Consider the following 24,110-nt stretch of genomic DNA (forward strand, 5'->3'; position numbering starts at 1 on the left):
TGTTAGGTAATAGGAAATGATATATTGGGTTGTCCGGAAAATAATGCAGGATTTTAAGTTTTCATTAAAAAAAATCTATATAAAATATTCTGTTTACGTTTACAGGATTACTCATTTGTATGNATGGGAAATTATTTTGATTAAAGAACATTGCTTTAAAGTAACTAGTTTCTTTTTTTTTGTTTAATACCAAAATCCTGCATTATTTTCCGGACAACCCAATAACATGAGTTTAAACAGGTGCCTCTGTGCCAAAAAAAGTCAAACCCTTCCTCTACGCCAGCAAATACTATCCCCACATGTTTTTTTACATTAAAATTGTGGATATTTACATACTGCATAGTAGTAAAATGCATGAGCCTGAAGGCATAATGTCATTTTCATTTCAAAGGGGGTAGAAAAAACTGTACAGTTGTGAATGAATTTTTTAATTTTCTCTTGAATTTTTTGTTTTCTAGTGTCCAGATTGCTTACTCAGTTGAAAATACTTAATTTGTTAAAGGTAAATTGAATAAACAATATTTTGGATATGACTATTGTACCTAGCTCACTAAAAAGGATTAAATCTTAATTACATTAGATATATATATGTCAAGAAGGATACTTTCATGCCCTTGCACTAAAGGAATTTTTAACTGTTCCAAACTATCTTTGGAGTCTTTTTCCGTCCTTGACTTCTTTTTAGGCCATTAGAAGCCATCGATAAAACCTGGACTCTTTGGAAAAAATTTCTTAATTCCTGCTCAGTACAATTTATTGTTATAGTGGTTGTTTTACAAGCAGCAGGTCTTTAGCTTTACCCAGCATCACAATTTGTCTTATCCGTGCTGTTTTTCAGTGATATTTATAGTTAATATTCATTAAAACTTTTATAGTGGTATATGGTAACCTAAAGGCATACCCACCAGTTTCTGACACCTTCTGGATAGCTCTGGAAATATTGGTTTTCTTATGGGAACTTATGCCATCTTTTAGTAATGCTACAATTCCATCTGTGAGGTGCAAATGTATATAGTAAAAATTAAAATTAAAAAAACAATGTAATGAATACTAGACATATGTGCCAAACACAGTTGCTTTTCAACTCAATAAGTCCCGTCATTATGATTTTTTTTATTATGGAGAATCATATATACCAGGTGTATGGAAGTAGAGTGCCTGGGTTTGAACACAAATTGGCATAATAATGCAATTTATTTAAAAACGCCAATTCTTTGCAGTACTACTTTCTCTGCAATTTTTCAAAGGGTACTAAGAAGTGATATAGGGCAATAGTTACCAGGTAGGTCATGACCTTTTTTAAGTTTAGCAATAGGGATGACTTTTGCTGTTTTACAGGAAGATGTGAAACTAGATCTTCCAGTTAATCAATTTTAAATGCGTTTTTCTTTTCTTAATTTAAACACTCCAGCCGTTTAGTTATAAGAAATTAATTTCTATTTTTAGAGTTTATGCCACGGAGATTAAAAGAAACTGCAAATACTCACTTGTTTTGTATTGTTATGTTTTCGTTCGTTAAGAATTTCTCAGTTTAAAAATTTACCAAGCCCGGTATATATACAGATAAATGTATACAATTTTACAAATTCGATTTTTACCTCGATCGATGTATACAAACGCAATCGGCCAGTTGGTAACCACAACCCTAAAGTTCTTTCACTCCTGTTCCTGTCTCCTGACCTCAGGAGTGGGGCATCTGCACATTCTTGTTTTTATGAGATTTAAGTGTGTCTAGATTGTTAAAGGAAGGAGAAACGTACTTAATTTAAGAAAGCGATGTCTCTTGACAGTCTCTGTGATACTAAGGAAAAGCGAAAGGACTATTTAGGGTAAGACATGACGCTGTCACTACAGAAGTCATTGTCCTGTCACCCTTTGCCTTGACAGAAGTGGCAACGTGATATTTATTAATAGTTCACAGTAATGAAGGATAACACTTTTAATACTAGCATAGAGAAGCTAAGGTTTTTAAGTTTGAATTATAAACATCTAATATATTTGTTTTTAAGTGCAATAAGCAATTTTCACTGATAGGATTGGCATTGAAGTTAGTTGTTTTCTAGAGATGAAGATCTCCCGAGCACTAGTAACTCGGAGCAGAGTTTGTCGACTATATCGCAAGACGGGATGTTTAAAACGCAGCACCATGCTGATAGTAAATTCTTCAAAATGTATAACTACTTCTTACAACAAAAGCTCATCGATGTCACTCTCATCGCTGGTGAGCATTCGACCCTTGAATTCAAAATTAACACCTTCTGATTTATAAATTTTCAGGAGATACAAAGATCGGAGCGCACAGGATTGTACTAAGTTCGGCTTCAGATTATTTCAGTGCTATGTTCACTTCTGACTTGATCGAGTCGAGGAGTACAGAAGTCGAGCTGCACTCTGTCTGCGGGTCAGCGCTCAACGAACTCGTCCGCTACTGCTACACTGGAAAAGTGGAATTGAGAGAAGATTCTGTGGAGACCATTTTATCGACTGCTTCATTACTGGGCTTGGGACAGGTCGTCGAAGCTTGTTCGAATTTTTTAAAAAAGCAGCTTGACCCGAGTAACTGCATAGGAATCGCTCTTTTTGCAGATTCGCGAAGCTGCACCAAGCTGAGGGACGCAGCCGTCGCTTATATCGCTGTAAAAATCTCACCAGTAATTAATATTTTTCTCTTAGCATTTTCAGTAATTCTATTTTTAATTTACAGGAACATTTTGTTGACGTTTTGAAAAGTCAAGAGTTTCTCATGCTTCCGTTTAACGAGATTTGCAAAATTTTATCATCAGATGATCTGAACATCCCTTCAGAAGAGACAATTTTTTATGTATTAAATTTAATTCTTTCAAATTTAAATTCATTATTTAAAAAAAATACATTTTTTCAGGGTCTTATGTCCTGGGTCCAACATGATCAGGAAAACAGAAAAAGTGATTTAGTCAAACTACTCGAATATGTAAAACTGCCACTCCTCCCTCCAGCGGTATAAATTTATTTCAACAAATTGTATAAATATTGTAAATTTATTTTTGTAAAAATAGTTTTTAGTAGATGTGGTTGAACCGAGCATAGGGCCAGAAGGGCATTCTCTAGTCATTGAGGCATTAAAATATCATGTCCTCCCAGAACGCCGAGCATGTCTTCGTTCATTTCGAACATCGCCAAGAAAGTCGACTTTAGGAAGTTTGTTTGTTGTTGGAGGAATGGATGCTAATAAAGGTAAAAATGAGAAAATTTAATATATAACTGTGATTTTATTAATTAAATCATTTTTCAGGAGGTGCAACAAGTATTGAAGTATACAATGCTCGTACTAACCAGTGGTCCCAGGTTGGTAGCATGGCCGGGCGCAGGCTTCAGTTCGGAGTAGCCACACTCTGGCGCAAGTTGGTAGTTGTGGGAGGCAGAGATGGCCTGAAAACACTGAATTCGATGGAGAGCTTCGACTTGGATACTCAGATGTGGGAGACCCTTCAACCCATGGCTACCCACCGGCATGGACTTGGTTTAGCCATGTTAGGTGATTCCGGTATTCTTTACGCTGTAGGTGGCCATGATGGATGGTCGTACTTAAACACTGTCGAGAGATGGGATCCAGACACAGGCCAATGGAATTTTGTTGCTTCCATGGCTACTCCGAGATCCTCCGTAGGGCTAGCAACACTTAATAACAAGTAATATTCAAACTTCAATAATTCGCTTTTAATTTTGTAATGGCATAAAGAAACTTCCTTATAAGTCTTGTAGCTCAAGTCAAGCAACTTAAATTGAATTTTATGTTATTTAAGGGCAATTAATTAATGTTTGAGAGAGATATAGTCATTTTGCGGCAGTAGCTACATAATGATAATGTTGACATGGCCTGTCATAATATTGTACATGGTATCAGTAAACAAATATGTCCAAATCTTGCTTCAGTGAATTCAGAGAACTTGATGAAGTGAATTTTGGTTTACTTAAATTTTATTTATGTGAGATGCCTGAATAAATTTAAAATCACTTTTCTACACATTTTATAGGTCTAAATATTTATATTATTTTTATAAGTCTAAATTGATAACCTAACAATCTCTTTAACTATAATTTAATTTGTGTTTTCAGACTTTATGCTGTCGGAGGAAGGGATGGCGTTACATGTCTCAGGACTGTCGAAGTGTATGATCCGCATAAGAACAAGTGGTCAATGTGCGCTTCGATGTCAAAGAGAAGGGGGGGAGTGGCTGTTGCCGTTTTTGGCGGTTATCTATACGCCTTTGGGGGGCACGGCATGCCGACTACAAACCCTTCGGCGACTAGATACGATTGCGTCGAAAGGTACGACCCCAAGACGGATTCTTGGACTACCGTAGCACCGATGTCAGTTGGGAGGGATGCGATCGGAGTCGGAATATTGGGTGATAAGATATTCGCCGTCGGAGGGTACGATGGTCAGTCATATCACAAACTTGTTGAAGTTTATGATCCTCATCTCAACACCTGGGACCAGGTAAAATAATTTTTTTTTAAACTACTTTTACTAAGGAATAAAACAATTGCATTGAAATAGTCAGTGATAAAAAATATTGAATAATAAAATTGAATAATAAAAATATAATTATTCAATATATATCAAATGTATATAGAAATAATCTTGTCCCAGTATGCAGTAAATACAAGCCGTTTTTGGCTGTTTGCCGCTTCCTTAACCTTCCTAACTACCACCTTCTCAAGAATATTGAACTGGAAATCATAAGGTCCAAAATATCATGGTTTCCTTCCTGGAATACCTTGGCTCAACAATTTCAGCTGAATGACAATTTTTCCCTGGCCAATTTTAAAGAGAGGCCACTTTTACACTCAAAATTGATTAACCATATCCGCACTGCTCACACAAAGAATGTCTCCTTCATGCTCAAAATTCCTATAGATTTTTGATTTATAAGGATCTTAATATCAATCAACCTTTCTTGAACAGCAAAGTTCTAAAATTCCATCCATTCCGCTAGTTCGCTGGTTTTTCAAAGTTAGGTGCGTGTCAAAGTTCCGTTAATTGCTCTCCCTGCAACAGGCAGGCTCGAGAAGATTGTCTTCACTTTCTAGCAGAATGCCCAGTTTTAGCGGAATTCCGAGCACGGCATACAGGCTTGCCCACGTTGACAAGAGAGCACCTAATCTCTTTATTAAATAACCATGAGTCCTTAAATTTAATAAAGTTTATGTTGGAAGCCTGGAACTACAGGAAAATACTATTTTTTAATTCAATTATTAAATGTTTATTATATATATCAGACACCCTGGTTATTTTATGTGCATAATCTTATGTAAGTATACATAGATATGTTGTTATTTTAGTTTAATAAAAATTTATAGTCCGACTCCGGCAAACGGTTGATAACCATTGCTGCTATATGCTTTTTAGTTATTTACAATTTTTTATTTTTATTTATGTAATAAAGTACCTTTTTCATTCATTCATTCAATAAAACAAAATCTTTTTTACAGGTTGCACCATTGGACACAGGACGTTGTGGATCATGTGTTGTTTCTATACCACCTTGAGTATTAAATAAGAATGAATAATTTTTTTTATACAAAGTTGTTTAAATTTTATTTAATATATATATATTTAAATCCTTTTTATTACATTTGATTAAAAAAACGTAAGAAAAATATTTTGTTTTTATTTCCCAATCTCCTAAAATGCCATTCTAGTGTAATTATTTTTAAACTAGACATACTCTTTCTTTCCAGTGTGTTGTATTACCTATCTGAAGTGCAACTGATCTCAGGGACTATAGCATGTTAAGGCCCTTGGCTTGTAGATGCAGCGGCTTTCCCACTATCAGCCCTGGCTTTTTTCATGCTCCCCTTCCCCCCAAAAATATATTATATACAACTGATACACATACTTCTGCTTTGCCAATAAAAAGCAAAAACGTCTGAACTTTGGTCAGCTGGAAGTGCAAGACCAAAGTCAATCCTGGGCCTAAAACAATACCTAATAGTTTATTTTTATCATTTGAAAGTATTACTGTTTACTACCGATTCCTAAATTTTTTTTCAGTTATTAATATCCAAAATGCCAGGATCTATGTATATTTAAAGTTTTAATTTTAAAACTAAAAAGTCGTCTATTTTTCTTAAAAGGCAAATTTGCATTTATTAAATTCCAAGATATTTTGACTAGGGCAGTCACCAAAACTGCTGGTAAAGGATCAAAAGATAAAGGTCCCAGGGTTGAATGCAACAGCCCTGAGTTCAAACCTGACATACTAATGGGCTTTTTTCAAACAACTGCACCCCAAGGGGTTCATATAACCTAGTTGAAATACCATCGTCCAAAAAAAAAAAAAAAGTTTTAGGTTCTACTAATAAGTTAAAAACAATAAAAATCAATAATAATATTTACAACGATATATTTGTTAAAATTGATTTTTATTACATTTAAGAGTTAACTATGGGAAAAGAATATTTTAATAGTTATTTAATTCAGCAATTGAAATGAGACTAAGGTAATGCTTATTTCCTGATATCTGGCAAGCTTAGTTATAATCTATTTGTGCAGGTTTTTTCTATTTATGTAACTGGGCTAAAGAGTAAATTTAGACCGCAAGTTGTTTAGATTGAAGGGATGAATGTGTAAGGAAAGGAATTTTTTTCCTTTATTTTTTTGGCCAGCTGCCCACAATTGCCCCAGGGTAAGTTGAGGAACTTAGGACCAGCGGAGAGATGAAACCAGGAGGAGAAAGGCAGAAAAAAGAAGAACCGGAAGTGATTTGGGATTTAATCGATAGATGCCTTCTACCCCTGGTGTTCTCACATGCTGCAGCTGTGATATCAGCGACAGTCCTGAATACGCTCTACATATCGCAGATATCAGTGTTTTCATTGTTTTTAATATACATCCTGCTCACTTTAGCAGTGACTCTTTTTTACCACAACCTTAAGGTATTGACTGAATACACATATATTCTCAGATTTATATAAAAGTTGATGTTTCAAGGTGACCTGTGCTGGGAAATGCGTCGTTCTGTCAGGATGCGAAAACAACGTAGGCTATGCGATAGCAAAATACCTGGATGAATTGGTATTTTTAAAAAATCAATCAGTTGAGTTTGAACTAAATTTAAAATTTTTTTAGGGTATGACAGTATTTGCTGGGTTCGCCAAGGAGACAGAAAACAGGTTCAAGTTAAAAAATGAATGCTCAGGCAGGCTACAGATTATCGATTTGGACGTGACATCAGAAAAGAGCGTACAAAATGCCCTGAAAACTGTCAATGAACAAACAAGTAATTTTTTACTACACATTATAGTTTATTGGCATTTAATCGATTTTATACATTAAAGATAACTTATGGGGTGTTGTAAATGCTGCGTTTTGGTCTGCTTTTGGAGAGACAGAATGGGTGCCTTTAAGCGTATTCAGAAAAACCCTTGAAGTGAATTTACTCGGAAGTGTCGCCCTCACTAATGCTTTCCTTCCACTCATCAGAAAATCTAAAGGTTTTTGATAGAAACGTCAAATAAAAAAGAATACATACTTTATAATTTTTTTTTTTTTTTTTCAGGAAGGGTGGTGAATATTATTAGTGTTTCAGGGCGAATACCGTCTGGTATTCGAGCTCCGATATGCATTGTGACTTCTGCCTTAGAAGCATACACAACATGCCTCCGTCAAAATATGAGAAGATGGGGTGTCGATACGATATTAGTTGAAACTGGAATTACGACAACAAGTACATTATTTATATAGTTTTAATGATTGAATTATTTTATGTATGGAATTTTTTTAGGTGCTTGGTACGATAACAAAGAAATGTTGGACGAAGCAAGATCTCTATGGCAATCTCTGAGTGCTGAACAGAAACAAGATTACGGCAAGGAATATTTTGAATCTAGAATTACCACAATGAAGGAATACCAACACTCCCAAGTAATCATTTTAACTTATTACTCAATAATGTTTACTCAATTAATTTTTTTTCCAGGAGGATTTAACAGCTCTTTTAAGGTCTGTAGGAGATGCTGTATGCCGTACATTTCCTCTTAGTAGGTACACACCTGTCACAAGAACCGAAAAACTACAGTCCCTCGTTGCATCACACCTTCCACATTCTGTTTATTCAATTTTGTACGAATAATACTGCAACAATTGAAGAAAGGCTGTTCGAAAGACTCGACACGAGAAAGAAAAGATCAGTTTTAAATATACATGTTTTTATTTCATAAAGAAAACAATTAAAAATTGAAGATATGCTTACATCGTAACTTCAGTGAAAATAATTTATATTCAAATACCTATGCTGTACATTGTTCTGGTAACAAATTCGATTATTTGACTAGTTAACTATTTGTTCTGTTAACCATATTCCTAATACGACAATGACATCAAAAAGGGTCATTTGTTTGTACAAAATAATTTAATAAATAAAAAGTATGAAACTAAGTCTTTTCAGTTTGCAATAATTCGTTTGTACATTAAATCCCCCCAATATAATAATTAATAATCACACTAATACTAAAACTTCTAAAATATAAGCAATCTGAAACAAAAAAGAAAAACGTTCAATGTTTATAGCAGCCATTTTTTTTTTTTTTACAGCAAATTATCCATTTACAGAAAAAGTTTAGATTTTCAACTTACTATCTATTTCTTTAAGGTTGTTTCATCCATCTCAGAATCAGTTTCAATCTCCGGTTCTGAGTATGATAATGAGCCTCCTGCTCGACTCCTCAAAATCTGAGCATCTGGTGACTAATTTTTTTTTTTTTAAATTAGCTTTATACAGAGATTATGTTACATTAAAATAATACCTGTAGAAAATGTGCCGATGGCTCTGAAGCATATCCAACCTCATGAGCATCCTCTTCATACTCTTCATAGTCATCCGATGAAGAATCTATAACATTTTTTTTCTTTAAGTTGTCAATAAAAACAAAAAACAATATACTTACCTTCATGCATCATCATATCTTTAGGAACCTTGCATACCATTTGTGCAAGGTCTGTAAATTTGTAAGCAGTTGGACATGGATGCTGTGCTTCACTTGAAACTGGCAGTTTGCAATTACTAGGGCGCTTCAAAAAGTACGGAGGACCTGACTTTAAAAGAGCTGTAAAATATGCTTTTCCATGGTTGTAACCCACATCCTTTAGAAGAAAAAATAAATATATATAGACATTTTCAAAATCAAGACAACTGTTAATTGCAAGTTATTTCGAATCATCTACCTTGATTTCATCGAAACTTCCAAACTGCAAAGTCCTGTATTTGTCAATCGGTGGACGGATGTACTCGCAGTAATCACTTACTTTCACTTCCTGAAATATTCACTTAAACTTCAGTTCTTACTTATAATTTAAAAAGCAAAAATATATATTTTTTTAATGGTTACCTCAAGTTGTCGAACACAAGACACATAAGCCAACCGGGATTGGATGTCAGGTAGGTTCGGCACTTTCACAGGAGATGTAAAAGGGTTGAATCTCTTCCACAATATCCACCAACCAGATAGTGAATCTCCGTAGTTGGTCAGATCGGTGTCATCGACCGAGCCAACATCAATCGCCAAGACGTGCTTGGCTCCATGATTTCTCATCACATCAGCTAAATAAACATCTACTTTTTTAAACAGTTTCTAATTTGATACTTTGGCTTTGAAAATAGTACATTCTTTCAATGGGTTTAACTATCAAAGGGTCAAACTGCTTGACAGTATTGATAAATAAGGAAAGGCATAAAGACGACACATCTTTATTCATTGGTAGAAGGACCTGGGGTTTCCATCAAGTAATTTTACTATGGGTGAACCACCTTGTACATGATTATTCAAGTAAATTACCAAATAAAAATAAATTTATAAAACACAGAAGCTCATGGATATCGCAAATTTGGCTTATTGTAGATAAAATATTGTGACTAATCCATCTCCATTAACTTATAAGGGCCGCACAAGAAGAACCTCCAGGAAGGGGGTAAATTTAAATGGAATGTCAGAACTACAGTGATAGTACGTACAAAATTAATTAAAACTAAACTTCCGAACCCATCCAAGTAGAAAGAAAAATGGGATTGGGTGAAAACTCTGTAGGAAGGTATAACACAGAATCAAGAACACAAGAAGGCAAAGTGACGCTCAATTAGGTATGAATAAAATAAATAAATACAAAAATGTTCATCAAACATAATCAGCTTGAAAAAGATCTTTAATTGCAAAATGAAACTAAACACACGGGAACCTAATCAACTGGGTTCTAGGATATAGATACCTTTGAAAGAGAGTTGCTACATCACTGAACCCATCTAATAATCAAACAACAAGAAGAATAAGTTTTAATAGGTCCTGGTCTGCCTTTCTCACTGGTGTCAAGCATTTCAGTTGTTTTTTTTTTTGCCATTTGTTATTGATTTCTATGTTCATTAATTCTTGGACCAGAACAATTGGAGATAATCAAGCAACCAGTACGGCATCATCAACTCAAATTAAATGACAAAATTCCAAACAAAATATTGAAAAGCACCCAAACGCAGATCTCCAGTATTAAAAATATGGGGATTGAACACCTCACAGATCTTGGAAAACAGTCTAGAAAAAATATTAAGTATGTGCATTTTTTTTTTTTAATTCATTTACGCTTACAACATAGATAATCATAATCCTTTATTATTTATTTGCTAGCCCCGTTAGCTCTATGGTGAGGAAACGCCTTATTGAAAGTGAATATTGAGAATAGGGTAGTTGATCCCAAGAGTCAATCTAGAATAAACTGTGTACATGGAAGCAGATTAAATTTATTTGAGGCAGTGCTTACTATACGAATTTGAATAAGGGAGGTATGCCTCGAAATTTATGCACATTTGCGGTGATAACTGAATGTGTGTGTCCACAGTGGTTTTGTCGTTTTCACAATGGAAAGAGATGAATCAAAGACCAGCCTAATTTTGGATGGCCTAATGAGCCAAAGCAACAACTTGTTGCATTGGAGGATGAGGTTAAACTAACAGTAGAAACATTGCACTACAATAGAACTGTTTACAACAGAACAATAGAACCTGTGTTATTGTATGAAACTCAATTCATGAGTGCCCCATGAATTATCCTTCAGGGACAATGAAGATTGCATGGCTTGTTGTGCTAGATGTCTGAATTGAAATAAATCAGAAGGGTCTTTTTGGTCACTAGGGATGAAAAGTGGGTCCTTTTCAAAAATGTTAAACGCAGTAGGACCGCTTGCAAGAAGAATTAAATGCCACCAATGATAGCAAGAGCAGAAGTGTGAAAGGTCCTATTGTCTATGAACTGTTACCATGCAATTAAAAACTTATGACAGGGGGTATGCATTGCACAGCTGAAGAAAAAACGACCAGACCTGGTGAATAGAGACAGTTGTTTCTTCACCATGATACCAGTCCTCACAGCTGCACTCACTAAAACCGCAGAGTTAGGCTGGCAACAGTTTCAACCCTTCATACTCTCTAGAACTTGCTCCTGTCAATTTTACTTGATCTACTCACTAGACAACCTTAAAAGATAGGGAATTTTTTAATGAAAATGCTCTGAATATCAGACTTAGAGCTTTCTTTTTATCTAAGCCATCAGACTTTTATAAAAATGGGATTTTTCTACTACCAGAATGTAGTAGAAAGATCTGTAGTATGTGACAGAAAACAAAGGAAATTATGTTTTGAATTAAAAATGTAAATAAATTTATACATTGAAAGTTTGATTTTTTTTCTTAAAACAAAAAAAAAACTTCTGTACACACTCAATATTAAGTTTTGGCAAATGTAATCTACAGTGAGGAGCAAAGATTTTACTTTAAACTAAACAACATAATACTGAATTCGATCTGAAATTTAAAACAAATTATTAAGATTATACACTACTAATTAAATTTAAATAATTTTAACTTTCAGTTTATTTAAATTTAACATATCAAAAGCATTAAAATAATTGGCTGAAACACACCCATTCAATAATCATTCTCACCAAACTGATCACGGATACCTGGTAGGTTGTTGATATAAACTCCATCAACAAGCAGATGGCCATCAGTCGGGTCACAGAGAGGAGGAAGGATACCCGCAATAGTCATGCTTGCTCTTACATAAGTCCAAAGTACCCCTGCAAGTTACTTATTCGTGTTCATAAAGGATTAAAATTGTTTTGTTTTTTTAAAAACCCGCCATGACCATCTATCAACAACTTATATCCATCGTTTTCAATTAATGATGAATAAGATAAAAAGAGATGAACATCTTAACTTTACTATCGGTTTTTAATATTATCAATAATCCGTTATAAAATTATAGTTCAAAGAGTTAATAACAGTTCGGGATTTGATTGTTTTTGAAAAAGTTTATATTTGTAAAGTTTTGTGAAGGGCTTAACATCCCCCAACATACTTTGAACTCGATGACAGGGATCAATCATACATTTAAAAAATCAGCCATAGAACAGAAGAGCCTTGTGATTGATTTTCTTTTTATGCCTGTACCTGGGAGGTTGTTGACATAACCACCGTCAAGGAGCAGGTGGCCATCTGTCGGGTCACACACAGGAGGCATGTACCCTGAGAGTGACATCGATGCGCGTACATATCTCCACATCACTCCTGCAAAACCAACACGAACCTCGCTAACTTTTTCCCATTTCAAGGGCTTACATGACATCGAATATGTAAACATTCTTTCAGTTTTGCTGCAATAAATAAATATATGGTAGCGTCAACATGAAAAAGTAATGTGGTAGATAGCTGTAAAACAAAAATTAATTTTGAGTCAAGATTTTTTTACAAATGTATACATATTATATTTCAAACATAACATACAAAGCAGAAAAATTGGTTAGTCGAAATAGAAATGAATGAACTTTTGTATCACCCACACCTTATTCAAATGATGATTTTTAACCATGTTATCGTAATTTTATTCAGAAACCAAGATTTATTGCAGCAAAAATGTGTACCAGTTAAAAAAATACTTTACATTATTAAAAATGCTGAAGGGTCTGCTGAGCAAAGCAATGGCCAAACCAATGACAAAGACAATAATTTTATTAGAGAAGGAAAAATGCAATAGAGACAAACCTTTATATACGACCAAGGAAAACATTTGTTTAAAAAAAATTAATTTTGAAATAAAACTATTAGAAATGATAATTGTGTAAAAATCATGTATACATGAGTTTTAAGATTGATAAAATATACAATTTACAAGAAAAAATTCAATATTTCTTATCATTTTTAACCTTTTATTATAACTGTTGATATTCAGAAATTAAAAACAATGATTTTGAAAATAAAATTCCCAAATGGTTTATTTGAGTATAATTTAAACAAATAAATATTTGTGAACAATATATTAATAACAATAGTGATATATTGTGTTGTGATGATGAGGTCCACATTGTAATGAATTGGATAGTCAAATGTCACAATTCAACTTGAATGCGTTTATTCTAGCTGGTTTGTCAGGAATGTTCCAACATTTAGTCATTAGCCTGAACACAACATACAGTGTAAAAACAAACATATAAAAGGGGCAAAATATCACAAACTACTGGAACCTATCTTGACAGACCAAGCCAGCAAGAATAGATACCAAAATGATTGGAAATGACCAAACTACATTTTCATCAACCCGTAGACCCCATGAAGAAATCTCAAAATAATTTCTAAACTATAGTTTAGAAAAGTTTTTAAATAAAATTACTGAGTTACCTAATTCAACTGATTTAATGATTGTTTACCAAAAGATTTTTAACTATTTGCATTATTTATGTATAATTCTATAGTATTATTCCCTAATTTAAAATACATTTCCTTGGTAAGAAATGAAAGATTGAAGAAGAAACAGGAATTGTGAAACAGTGCAAGCATTGATGAAAAATTATGACAAAACACATTGTCAAAGCAAATAGACTGTTCAATTTAAACATCTTCAGTACAGAACATTTAACTTTAAAACAACTAAACATTTAAATTCCACTATGATTGGATGCGTTCTTTTCATAGCAAATTGTTTAAATAGATGTAAAGAAAAAAAAATTACAAAATGAACATGACAAAATAATACTTCATGAAAATTAAAATAAGTGCATGAATTTTTTTTTTTTTTTTCAAATTATACATATATTTTCTTCCGATAGGTTACAAAAAATAAATAAATAAAATAAACAAGACAAAAAATCTATCTACAACAAAACAGTCCTACAAAAAAAGCTACCAATCACAAGACAAATCTGCACTATACTAAAGACTTTTTTAAAAAATTTATCTTTTTTTTAGTGTTTAATGAGGAAGCAGATTTGGTTTCGTGCTTTGCTCAGCTATAATAATGATTTGACATTTCTGACTCCACAATGCTTGTTTCATCATCAATTGCAAATCACCAAATCTCTCTCCTTCCAGATCCCCTTGGTGTGAAAGATGGTGGCAGTCAGGTTTTTCTAATTATTAATTTAAAACATATGTCAAACAACTGTTTTTCATTTTGTGTAATAATACAATTAAATAAAATATATGTATGATCTAGTAAATAGGAATTATAATTTCAAGGTTATTACACAGGAAATGGAAAACAATTGTGACTTTTCTTTGCTAAAATACACTGTTTAAAATTTGAAATAGAAAACAATAATACTTGCCAAAAAAATAACTGATTAATCAGATAAGTGTAAATATTGTAAAATTTTAATACCTTTTTACCAACAAAAATATGTTGTAACTTTTATTTTACTTCCTGTTGAATAGTAAAAAAACTTTGTCATTCATTTTTAAAAATTACAATTAATTTTAATTTTAGCATTTAAGCCACAAAAAACATTGTTTCTGTCAAATAAATACAATAGGCTCATGCTTAACACGTTAACTGCAAAGTACCATGTGTATGAATAGTAGTCAGGTGCACACAGATATCACTGGCCAGATTTAATTTCAAAGCTGATTATTTTAAGGGCTAAGTAAGTTCTAGTCAAGTTGTAACAATCATCTAGTCTTCAATCTATCATTCCACATAGAATATTTATTTTTACTAACTTTCACAATAAATATTTATGACAATGACACATGCAGTGGTTTTGACCGAAGAATTTATCGCGCTAGTTTTTTCCAGGCTTACAATGCACGCATTGGTTCAATGAGGTGTTCAACTATCGGTGAACATAATGCTTAACCAATACTTTTTATACCTTAATAACTTTAAGAAAGAAAAAACTGTTTTCTTTTCTACATGAAAGATTTTTTTTTAACTTACCTATTTTGTCTCCTTTCCTTTTGTCTTTTTTTAAATATATTTGCAATATATATACGTGACTAATTAAATTTTAACTCTGCTTTCACGTAATGGACAGAAGCCAGGATGACACGGGTAAATATCTTTTTACTAAATTCATCAATCAAATCTCAGTTTTTGAAATTATAATTCATATTATATACTGACCCAGTTTTCAAACCAACAGGCGGTACACACCACTATGTGTGTCAACACAATGCTACTACAGACGACTCATTGACTTAGTTTCTGTCTCAAAAATGCTTTACCTTTACGTGTGTCATTACCCTTACTAACAAACAAATTTTTATTTATATAATTAATATTTTCTATATTTATTAAAAATATTGTATGTTTTGCAACAAAAGTGACAGATCTGTGGTGGAATAGTTCTTCGTTCAATCATTAGATATGATTTTTTTAAACTGTATTTTATTTAGCTTTCTTACCTTTTTACTATTCAGAAACCAGTCACATGTGCATATAAAATTGATTTTTTGGTGCGAGTGTCTCCATAAGGGTGATAAATTTTAATTTTAATTACTGCAAATAGTTCAAAAGTTTTAAAAAAATCAATAATTAAAATTTAAAAGTTTTTAGAATACAAAAAAAAAATCCATCACCAGAAATTATTTTGGCATGAGAGTCTCCGCAGCCAACGTGTTAAGAAGAAATTTTATTACTCAAGAGTATAAAATTGATTTAAATCGACATAAATTGTGAATATTAAAGGAAATAAATTAATGAATAATAATTTATACTTCAAACTACTTCAACCTCAAGCAGTGTATTTGGTCGTTTTAAACTGGTCTTAATTGAAAAACATACCATGCCTGTGGATCCTCATAGCACTGGCCGTAATATCAGTGCTGAGCGTAAAATACGGTACCCATAAGTCTTCAATGCGTGTCTCTCCATATGCATTCATCAGTGTCTTGTTAAAAGCATGGCCGGTGAACATCGAAGTGGCCGGATAAGTGAGATCAAAAATAAGAGACCACCAACGATTCATCGACTAAAAATTATACAATTGATTTCTATGTTAAAAATAATAAATCTATACAATCTTGGTGCCTGAAATACCTGAGACCACTCTCTTGCTTTTTGTGTAACTGTAGCTGTATCCCTGTACATGCACCAAAGCCCTCCAATAAAAGCACCTATACTCACTCCACCTACCATGTCAATTGGTATTCCAGCCTCCTAAAATATTTGTTTATAAATGATAAAATAAATAAAAATTAAATATTTTACAACTTTACTTCTATCGCTTTGATCATGCCAACATGTGAAGCACCCTTGGCGCCTCCACCTCCGAGTACCAAACCTATAGACATGCCCATAAGCCATCTTGCTAGTCGTGAAAAGTCTGAATGTGGGTTTGGCTCATTTGTCAATATTTTTGTGTAAAGCTCATTCTGAAATTAACTCGATTATAAAAATTAAGGACGTAGGGTATTATGTCACACTTACAACTCTAAATTGGGATCTTCGTGAAAACATCCTCTTGTTACACAAGATGTGATGGTGGGAAGAAATCCACTGACGCATGTTAAGCCACTCGATCGTATTACTAGGACGATCTCCACCTTCCTTGTGCAATAAGACCAGCTCCTTTTGTGTCTTGATCCCTAGTCTTTCAACTTCCTGCTCTATCTATCAAAAAAAATAGCAAATAGGTTTATTAAGTCTTATTAATTCTATTCAATTGTCTTACTTTTCCTATGCTGGGTTCTTTAAAACCCAAGCCAACAATTAGAATACAGTCAGCTTGTCTCAGACATCTCTGCGTCCAAGGGGTGAAAGAATGATCACATTGGTACAATGTTATGGAGTGCTGATCCTCCTGTTGTGCAAGCCAAGATGTAAGTCTGTACTCTTGATTTGAATCCATTGCACACATTCCAAGATTTTTGCGCACTATTTCCGATGTAAGTCTCATAGGTGTGCCTTAAATTAACATTTACAACAAAAAAATCTAAAATCTTGAAATCTGAAATTTATAGCTGGCAGACAACAAACTTTTAACCTAATCACTCACCTATTGCCTGCAAACAATGAAACAGTTCGTAAGTAAATGCGGAAAGTGGTACATCATCTGATACAGGGACGATGGCAACAGTGCTAAAATTGTTATGTGTAGGACGGTTCTCCAACCTGCCTGTGCTCATATTCTGCCATGATCCAATGATCCGGTGGCCCAAGAGGTTTATCAACCTGGTAACTACGATTGGAAACCGTAGCTTTATGGCATTGAACAGGCCTTCTGGCAGTTTAGCAAGCTCTGAGTCCCTGACGGCAATCACAGTTGTGCTTCTTGGATTCTGTGTTACCATTTCAACCTGAAATTTTTTTCTTTTAAACTTAATTCTCAAAACCAAATACTGACAGATTATGTTTGAAGTTTTGAGGTCTCAAACACAATAATTTTATTTTTTATATTTTAATCAGTTTCTTACTATTCCAACCAAATCGCCCTTTCCATATTCACCGACTAGTTCCTTTTTCCCATTACTGTGCGTTATTGCTGATCTGAGACGTCCACTCAACACAATATAAGTGCAATCTGATTCATCACCTTGCCTGAAATATAAAATTATTAAATGTTTACAATTTTTCTAATATTACACCCAGGTAGTGTTTCTTTTAAAAACATACCTATAAACAGCTCTCCCACTTTCTAAAAACACCCAGTCAAGAGCAAAATCTACTTGTCTAACAAATGGGGAAAGTCTTCTAACAACTGTATGAGCAATGTGCAAAACAGCCTTTGGCCTCTCTCTTAAAATGCTGAAATGGGAAAACACAAAATGCTAAATAAAAGAGCTCATAATTTTGTTTTGAAAAATCTTACTTATAAACTGTAGCTTTTGATAGAAGAGCAATAGTCGACTGATGTTTTGTTTTAATTGTGTAGAAACTCGGTTCACCTGTGAGTACTGCGAGCCCGCCCACAATTTCACCTGGGTGAGCAGTGAACATATGAACCTCGTCAGTCATATCAGCAGTTTTCTGAGACACGAGTAGTACACCACTTAGTAGATAGACTAGAGCAACATCTTTGTGCGATTCTTCCTGCATAAGAGGCATCCCGGACGCTAAGTGACGGATTTCCACCCGGTCATCGAGCAGTCGAGTATCTTCCTCCAAGCCCAGCTCCTTAATGAATGCTTCAGAGGCAAGTTTAATCAGGGATTGCTCATCCACGCTTTCTAATGACTTCCTTCCAACACTACCTCTCTGACAACTTATATACATCTTTTCATCCTAAAATAAATTTAAACTTTGAAGTTGTGGCACAAATATTAAAAAAATCATTTACCATTGAATCACTCAGCGGTTTCAACTCAAATGCAGATCTGGATTTTCTAGCATGAACCATACCACTTAAATCGGGTTCCTCTTCACCTTGATTGTTAAGGAAATTGCATACTTCTTCCTTTCCAGTTTCTCCTGGTCTTGGTTTAATAGGTGATCCTGGACCTTTTTTCTTTTCTTTTCCCTAAAATTAAAAATCTCTATAAGCAAATGGCAATGCAGGAAGTTTATACTTTTGCGAGTTAATTAGTTAGATTAAATGTGTAAATTTATTATCTCTGATCATCCTTGACTTCCTATTCTCACTAGGTTGTCTAATACAAATTTTTAGCATTTTGCCATCTTGAGTGGTCTTGAGTTATGTCTTGTTACTGATATTATCTTAACCCACACTAAACATGGCAAAAACCGTAATGCTCCTAGAAAACCAAAACAGTGAAAATAGGCAGACATTCATAAATTCGCAGATGTCAAGAAAAAATTTCAAAATTTTGTTTATTACTGTTAGATTAAATTAACGTACAGATTTAACAAGTTCGGCAGTAAGCCCGAGATACTGGTGAAGTGCAGTGAAAGTCACTCTTTGCAATCTGACCATTATGACCTGCATGACTCTTATAAAAGAGTCCGGGTACTCTTGAAAAACCTCCTGAAACGCCGCCATTGGTAGTCGGACGACAGTCGAATCTTCAATAGCACGTGCAGAAACTGTTCTATAAGGGTGAGGGTGGCCCTGGAATTAAAGAGTTCAGATAGAATGTTGAACAATAGAGCCAAATTTAAGGCAAACGCACAGTTAGGACATCAGTGAAACTCAGTAGAGACGTTACGGAATCTCCCGGCTTAACAATCTTCAGTGAAATAATCCCACCATCTGTGCTGTTTATGAACACGTTGACCTTGCCATTCTGAACGACATAGACATTTTCATCGGGTTCACCTATTTCAAATAATAAGATACAAACAATATCTATTATTACTACAAATATAAAAATTATTACCAATTTTGAAAAGAAACGATCCAGCTGGTAATGTCAAAATGTCCGTGTGTTTGCACAATTTAAGAAAAATGGGTTTTTCAAAGTGGCCAAAGACTCTGAAATAAAACAAAACGATAAATTAAATCTAAAACTTCAAAAAACAGAACAAACCTAATGCTCTGAAGCATATAAAAAGCATCAGGAGGCACTTTCTGATCATCTTTCAAGTCCTCTTGCAAATATTCAGCTGGCGGTTCCAAAGTCTAAAGCAACGATGAATTTAAAATTTTTTCCAACTGTTACACAACTTATAAGAAAAATTAGTATTACAATGAGTTGGAGAGGTCTATCAGCATCTTTCTTCAAACGTAATATTCTGTTTGCAAACTTCAACACCAACTTTCTTTTTTTCCCTTGTTTTACTTGCCCAGAAATGTTTTTCATCTAGGAAAAAATATATATGCAGTGTGGTGAATTTTTATACAATAACACAATTCAACTCACTTTCCGCAACATTTTCCGTCCATAAAACAAAACTTTGTCCCTTTTTCTGAATCTCGGCTTTCCGCCGAATCCAACTCCAACTAGTTTTTTCACTTCTGGCAGCACTACAAAAATAAATTATTATAATTATTTTGTATAATCAAAAGGTCATACATTAGAAGAGAATGAAGAAAAGAAAAAAAGATGATTTTTTTTTGTTTTTGTTTGTCTAGTAGAATGCATAATTTGCATATCAAGAATGATCACAAGACTTCCTAATATAAGCATTTAACAGCTTAAATCCTTGTCTTTTAACCTTTTTGGGACAAGTGATGAGATATCTCTTTCAGGCTTGCAAGCTCCCAAGGCCCAGCGACGAGTTATCTCGTTAAGGCTTGTATGTTCCTTAGATCCAGTGACGAGTTATCTCACCCTCATGATTTTTTGACTTTTAGAACTTCTAGCCAGACACTTCAGCAGTTGTTGAGTCGTGGTTGCATCAATGCATCCAATGTGTTCTCAGTAGTGAATGACCACATTCCTTTTTCTGAGAATATTCTACTTCTGTTTACCTCTCGCTCTGCCATACCCTACCATCTACCCTATTGTCTTATTTTTTACCTCTTGTATATGTGCAGAGTAGAGCTAAATAAATCAGTAATCAGTATTTATTTAGTTTTTTAATCATTATGTTTTAAAATATATAATAAAGACTTTTTTAGTCAAATAAATTTTCAATTAAATACATCTTTGCTTTTGTTTAAAAAAGACTGCTAGCTTTTTTTCTAAATAATTTATAATCAATTCACTTTGTTTTCACATTCAAAGTTTTCTAAATTGGAAAGGATGATTCAGCCAATCCTTTCAGTATCAAAAGTTGAATTTTTGCTTATAATGTTTACATAACACAAGATTGATTGTTTATTCAGTCTCTAATCTACCAGATTTCAATGGTTTTGTTGTGATTCACTACAACACTAAAATTTAAAAACACATCTTTGTGCAAGAATGATTAAAAATGTTGCAATCAAAAGGTATCCAGGCCATTATATCGAGACCCTTTACAAAATATTCACCTGTTCTTATCCAAAATTTATGCATGCAATCTATTCAGGTCCTAACCTGATCAAACGGCCCTTTATTTGAATCCTTTTAGATCTTAACACGTACGCTGCCGATGACGCCATGGTGGCATCATGAAGTGAGTTGTTACTCTAGCAGATTAAGCCATAGTGGTGTCATGAGGTGAATTGTTACTCGAGGCGGATTAAGCCTTGGAGGTATCAAGCTTTCGGCCCTTTCTAATCTCTCATAAAATATCTGCTTGATAAACAATAAAACGAAATAGGTCCGGAAGTTGAACATGTTAAGATTAGTGATTTATATATGCTCAAATCTGCACACACACACGTCAGAGTTGAGCCTTTCTCTTCTCGCAGAATTTGTAATGTACAGTCAATTACTGATGGGCCTCAAGAATCACCCACTCCACACAAACAGTGCAATGTCAGATCCTACAGACTGAAACCATGAAATTGAGTTGAACAATGTTTAGTCTATAGGTGCAATTGAATTTATCAAAGGTTGATACATTAAAAAATCATAGTTTAGCCTGGGAAAGCAGCAACTCAAAAGAATAATTTCTCCGAGACAATATCAATGCATTCACTAATTGGCCAAAAGAGAAAGCTCATGAATAAACATAAGGCTAAACAAAAAAAATTATTGAGATATTTTGTGTGCACATGTAGTTTGTTCATTTGATCACCCTACTGTTGGAAGAATTACCATGTTTAGCCATCTTCAGTGTTATCTTGCTACTGTTATTTTCGTACAACTGAAGATGGGAAAATCTTAATCACACTTTAAAGACAGAAGCAGGGTCATCAAAAGTGACTAAACCCAAAAAAACATGTCAGAATGAACAGGCCTAAACCTACACAATACAACATGTTTAACGTTGAAACACAGACACTTATTATATATGTAGTGCTGATATTTTTGTATCCCTGGCATATGTTGAGAGTGATGTGTACTGTGAGGACCAGTAGTAGAATAATGAGTACCCATCAACCCTCAATTATATTAGTTATTATATTAATCCATATATGTTTAGTGGTCATAATTGACCATATTAATTATATCAATTAATTATTCTTTCGGCAAGATTAAAAAGTTGGTGTCACGAGTGGGATTCGAACCCACGATGTTCACCTCAATACGCCACTGCTCTTGCCACTTGAGCTATCGTGACTACGATCCACTCGGACACAAACTTCCCATCTCAATCTACAAACTTTCGAATTTTCCCTCTTTTTGTCATATTTTCAAATGTCATGTAATCAGGATTTGATTCTCAGCAGCTTATGAAGTTGCCAGTGTTGCTGTTTGCTAAGTGATTACTTCTTTAATTATTCTATTAATCCATATATAATAATTAAATCATAATTGACCATATTAATTATATCAATTAATTATTCTTTTTATTTAAGTTCTTGGTCGAGATGAATATGGTGATAGTGTCCGAGTAAATTGAAGTCACGACAACCCAAGTGGTTAGAGCAGTGAAGTATTGAACTGAAGGTCGTGGGTTCAGATCTTGCTCGTGACACTAACTTTTTCATCTCAATCAAGAACTTAGATAAAAAGAATAATAATTGATGTATTAGTTATTTAATAGGGTAAAAGGTGATATCGAGTACTCCACCTCCTTAACTGAGCGAATGGTAAATAAGAATGAATGTATTTAAGAGTGAGAGTGTGAATGGGTTTGGATTTTGAGACTAATTGTGTTGGGGGCTGAAATGACCAAGGTGTTGATAGACCATAAACCTTGGTGGCTGTACGGATAAGACCATTAACCCTGAAATTCCAACACCCGGGAAGGATGATTCTTTACATCTGCAGGCAATTTATTGTAAATTAGCTGGAATTGCACATGGATTGCGAGAAATGATAGGTTTAACTCTGTACACACGTTATGTAATGTACATGCGTGCACAGATTATATCTTATATAAACCAGTAATCAGTAAACTGTACAACCCAAGGTAGAATGAGTGCTGGATAAACCATGATATAAACAATCATATTTCCAGCATATTGACAACTATTAACAGAAGTATTAAAAAGTTATATTGAAAATGCTCTTGTAGTGTTTGTAATACCTTTTCCTTTCCATTTTTTGAAGATGAAATGAGCCAAGAAGATGACAGCCGTCGCAGCAAAGAACGAAGCGAAGATATACCCCTGTTGACAAAATAAAAAATCAATCCAGTCCGGACACATTTCGTTAAAAACTGAACCGTGAATATTAGACAATTTTTCCGCGTTAATCTTATCTAAGAAATAAGTGGTATGACCTTAAGACAATACCTGCCAGCCTTGTTCTTTCTCTCCATAAAAAGAGCCGAGGGCAGTTGACCATTTCCCGACAGTCGTCGAGGAAAAATCATAAATAGAATTGTAAATTTCCATGGTCTTCACTCATGTCTAACGCCCCCGGGGGCGAGTCCGTCTACCGTCCGAGTGAAACCCACAAAGGGATAAATCTCCGGGCTTTCATACCGTCAAAACTCGGTCGAAAACAAAGAGAAAGGAGTTTTATTTTACTTTTAAATATCCACTCGACGATACGAGTCCTTTGTACAACCGATAAATCGGCGATAAACGCCGGGAAATTAACCGATACGTTTGAACAATGAATTAATTTACCAATTACAAAGTTCACGGCGTACACTTGACTTTTCAGCTGATACGCTTGCTTAACCTTCGTCAACAACTTTGTGGGTTTCACTGCGCATTAATAACCGTAGCGCTTATTTTTAAAGATAAATATACAAAACAAGGTTATTTAAATTTAAAACCATTTTTTGCCAATTTAACATGTAAAAGTGTATTATTTATAACAAGCGATTGAAATCTGTAGTATCTTAAGCTAAAATAAAATCTTTAATAGTTAATGTTTTAATTTTGTAAATATTAAAGTATTAAATAAAAAGAAATAAACATATAATAATATTCATTTAATTTTCATTGGGAAATAGAAATAATCTATCTTAACAAATTAATAAAATAAT

The 24,110-nt window shown here is 33.9% G+C and overlaps 3 protein-coding genes across 8 annotated transcripts; 2 read left to right on the plus strand and 1 right to left on the minus strand.

The window, feature by feature from the left end:
• Positions 1-1,143: 1,143 nt before the first annotated feature.
• LOC106667554 (kelch-like protein 5) lies at positions 1,144-5,581 on the plus strand. Of its 3 annotated transcripts, none has more exons than XM_014395582.2 (9): positions 1,144-1,282; positions 2,064-2,221; positions 2,278-2,636; positions 2,705-2,821; positions 2,882-2,977; positions 3,036-3,213; positions 3,272-3,668; positions 4,096-4,480; positions 5,476-5,581. In XM_014395582.2, exons 2-9 carry the CDS (start codon positions 2,128-2,130, stop codon positions 5,530-5,532), a joined length of 1,683 nt encoding a protein of 560 aa, XP_014251068.1. In that variant the 5' UTR covers positions 1,144-1,282; positions 2,064-2,127; the 3' UTR covers positions 5,533-5,581. The 3 variants fall into 3 exon arrangements, with proteins under 3 accessions (XP_014251068.1, XP_014251066.1, XP_014251067.1); XM_014395580.2 differs by lacking the exon at positions 1,144-1,282 and adding an exon at positions 1,509-1,829; XM_014395581.2 differs by lacking the exon at positions 1,144-1,282 and adding an exon at positions 1,636-1,964.
• Positions 5,582-6,587: 1,006 nt separating this feature from the next.
• LOC106667552 (D-beta-hydroxybutyrate dehydrogenase, mitochondrial) lies at positions 6,588-8,422 on the plus strand. The gene is made up of 7 exons (XM_014395577.2): positions 6,588-6,921; positions 6,977-7,060; positions 7,115-7,265; positions 7,324-7,479; positions 7,545-7,712; positions 7,770-7,909; positions 7,965-8,422. The coding sequence occupies exons 1-7, from the start codon at positions 6,703-6,705 to the stop codon at positions 8,115-8,117; spliced, it is 1,071 nt and encodes a 356-aa protein (XP_014251063.1). The 5' UTR covers positions 6,588-6,702; the 3' UTR covers positions 8,118-8,422.
• Positions 8,177-23,824, minus strand: LOC106667550 (neuropathy target esterase sws). Of its 4 annotated transcripts, XM_024227987.1 has the most exons (26): positions 23,407-23,824; positions 23,199-23,280; positions 20,054-20,157; positions 19,880-19,993; positions 19,721-19,812; positions 19,571-19,665; positions 19,364-19,509; positions 19,093-19,302; positions 18,574-18,753; positions 18,106-18,518; positions 17,910-18,041; positions 17,711-17,834; positions 17,293-17,593; positions 16,969-17,201; positions 16,725-16,907; positions 16,514-16,669; positions 16,335-16,454; positions 16,080-16,266; positions 12,476-12,592; positions 11,986-12,102; positions 9,373-9,584; positions 9,209-9,298; positions 8,932-9,127; positions 8,791-8,876; positions 8,621-8,731; positions 8,177-8,519 (listed from the first exon to the last, which is right to left on the minus strand). In XM_024227987.1, the coding sequence occupies exons 1-25, from the start codon at positions 23,506-23,508 to the stop codon at positions 8,624-8,626; spliced, it is 3,900 nt and encodes a 1,299-aa protein (XP_024083755.1). In that variant the 5' UTR covers positions 23,509-23,824; the 3' UTR covers positions 8,177-8,519; positions 8,621-8,623. The 4 variants fall into 4 exon arrangements, with proteins under 4 accessions (XP_024083755.1, XP_014251053.1, XP_014251052.1 ...); XM_014395567.2 differs by lacking the exon at positions 12,476-12,592; XM_014395566.2 differs by lacking the exon at positions 11,986-12,102.
• Positions 23,825-24,110: the final 286 nt, after the last annotated feature.

Source organism: Cimex lectularius, unplaced genomic scaffold (genome assembly GCF_000648675.2).
Source record: "Cimex lectularius strain Harlan isolate CLEC.00 unplaced genomic scaffold, Clec_2.1 scaffold74, whole genome shotgun sequence".
NCBI classification, from domain to species: Eukaryota; Metazoa; Arthropoda; class Insecta; order Hemiptera; family Cimicidae; genus Cimex; species Cimex lectularius.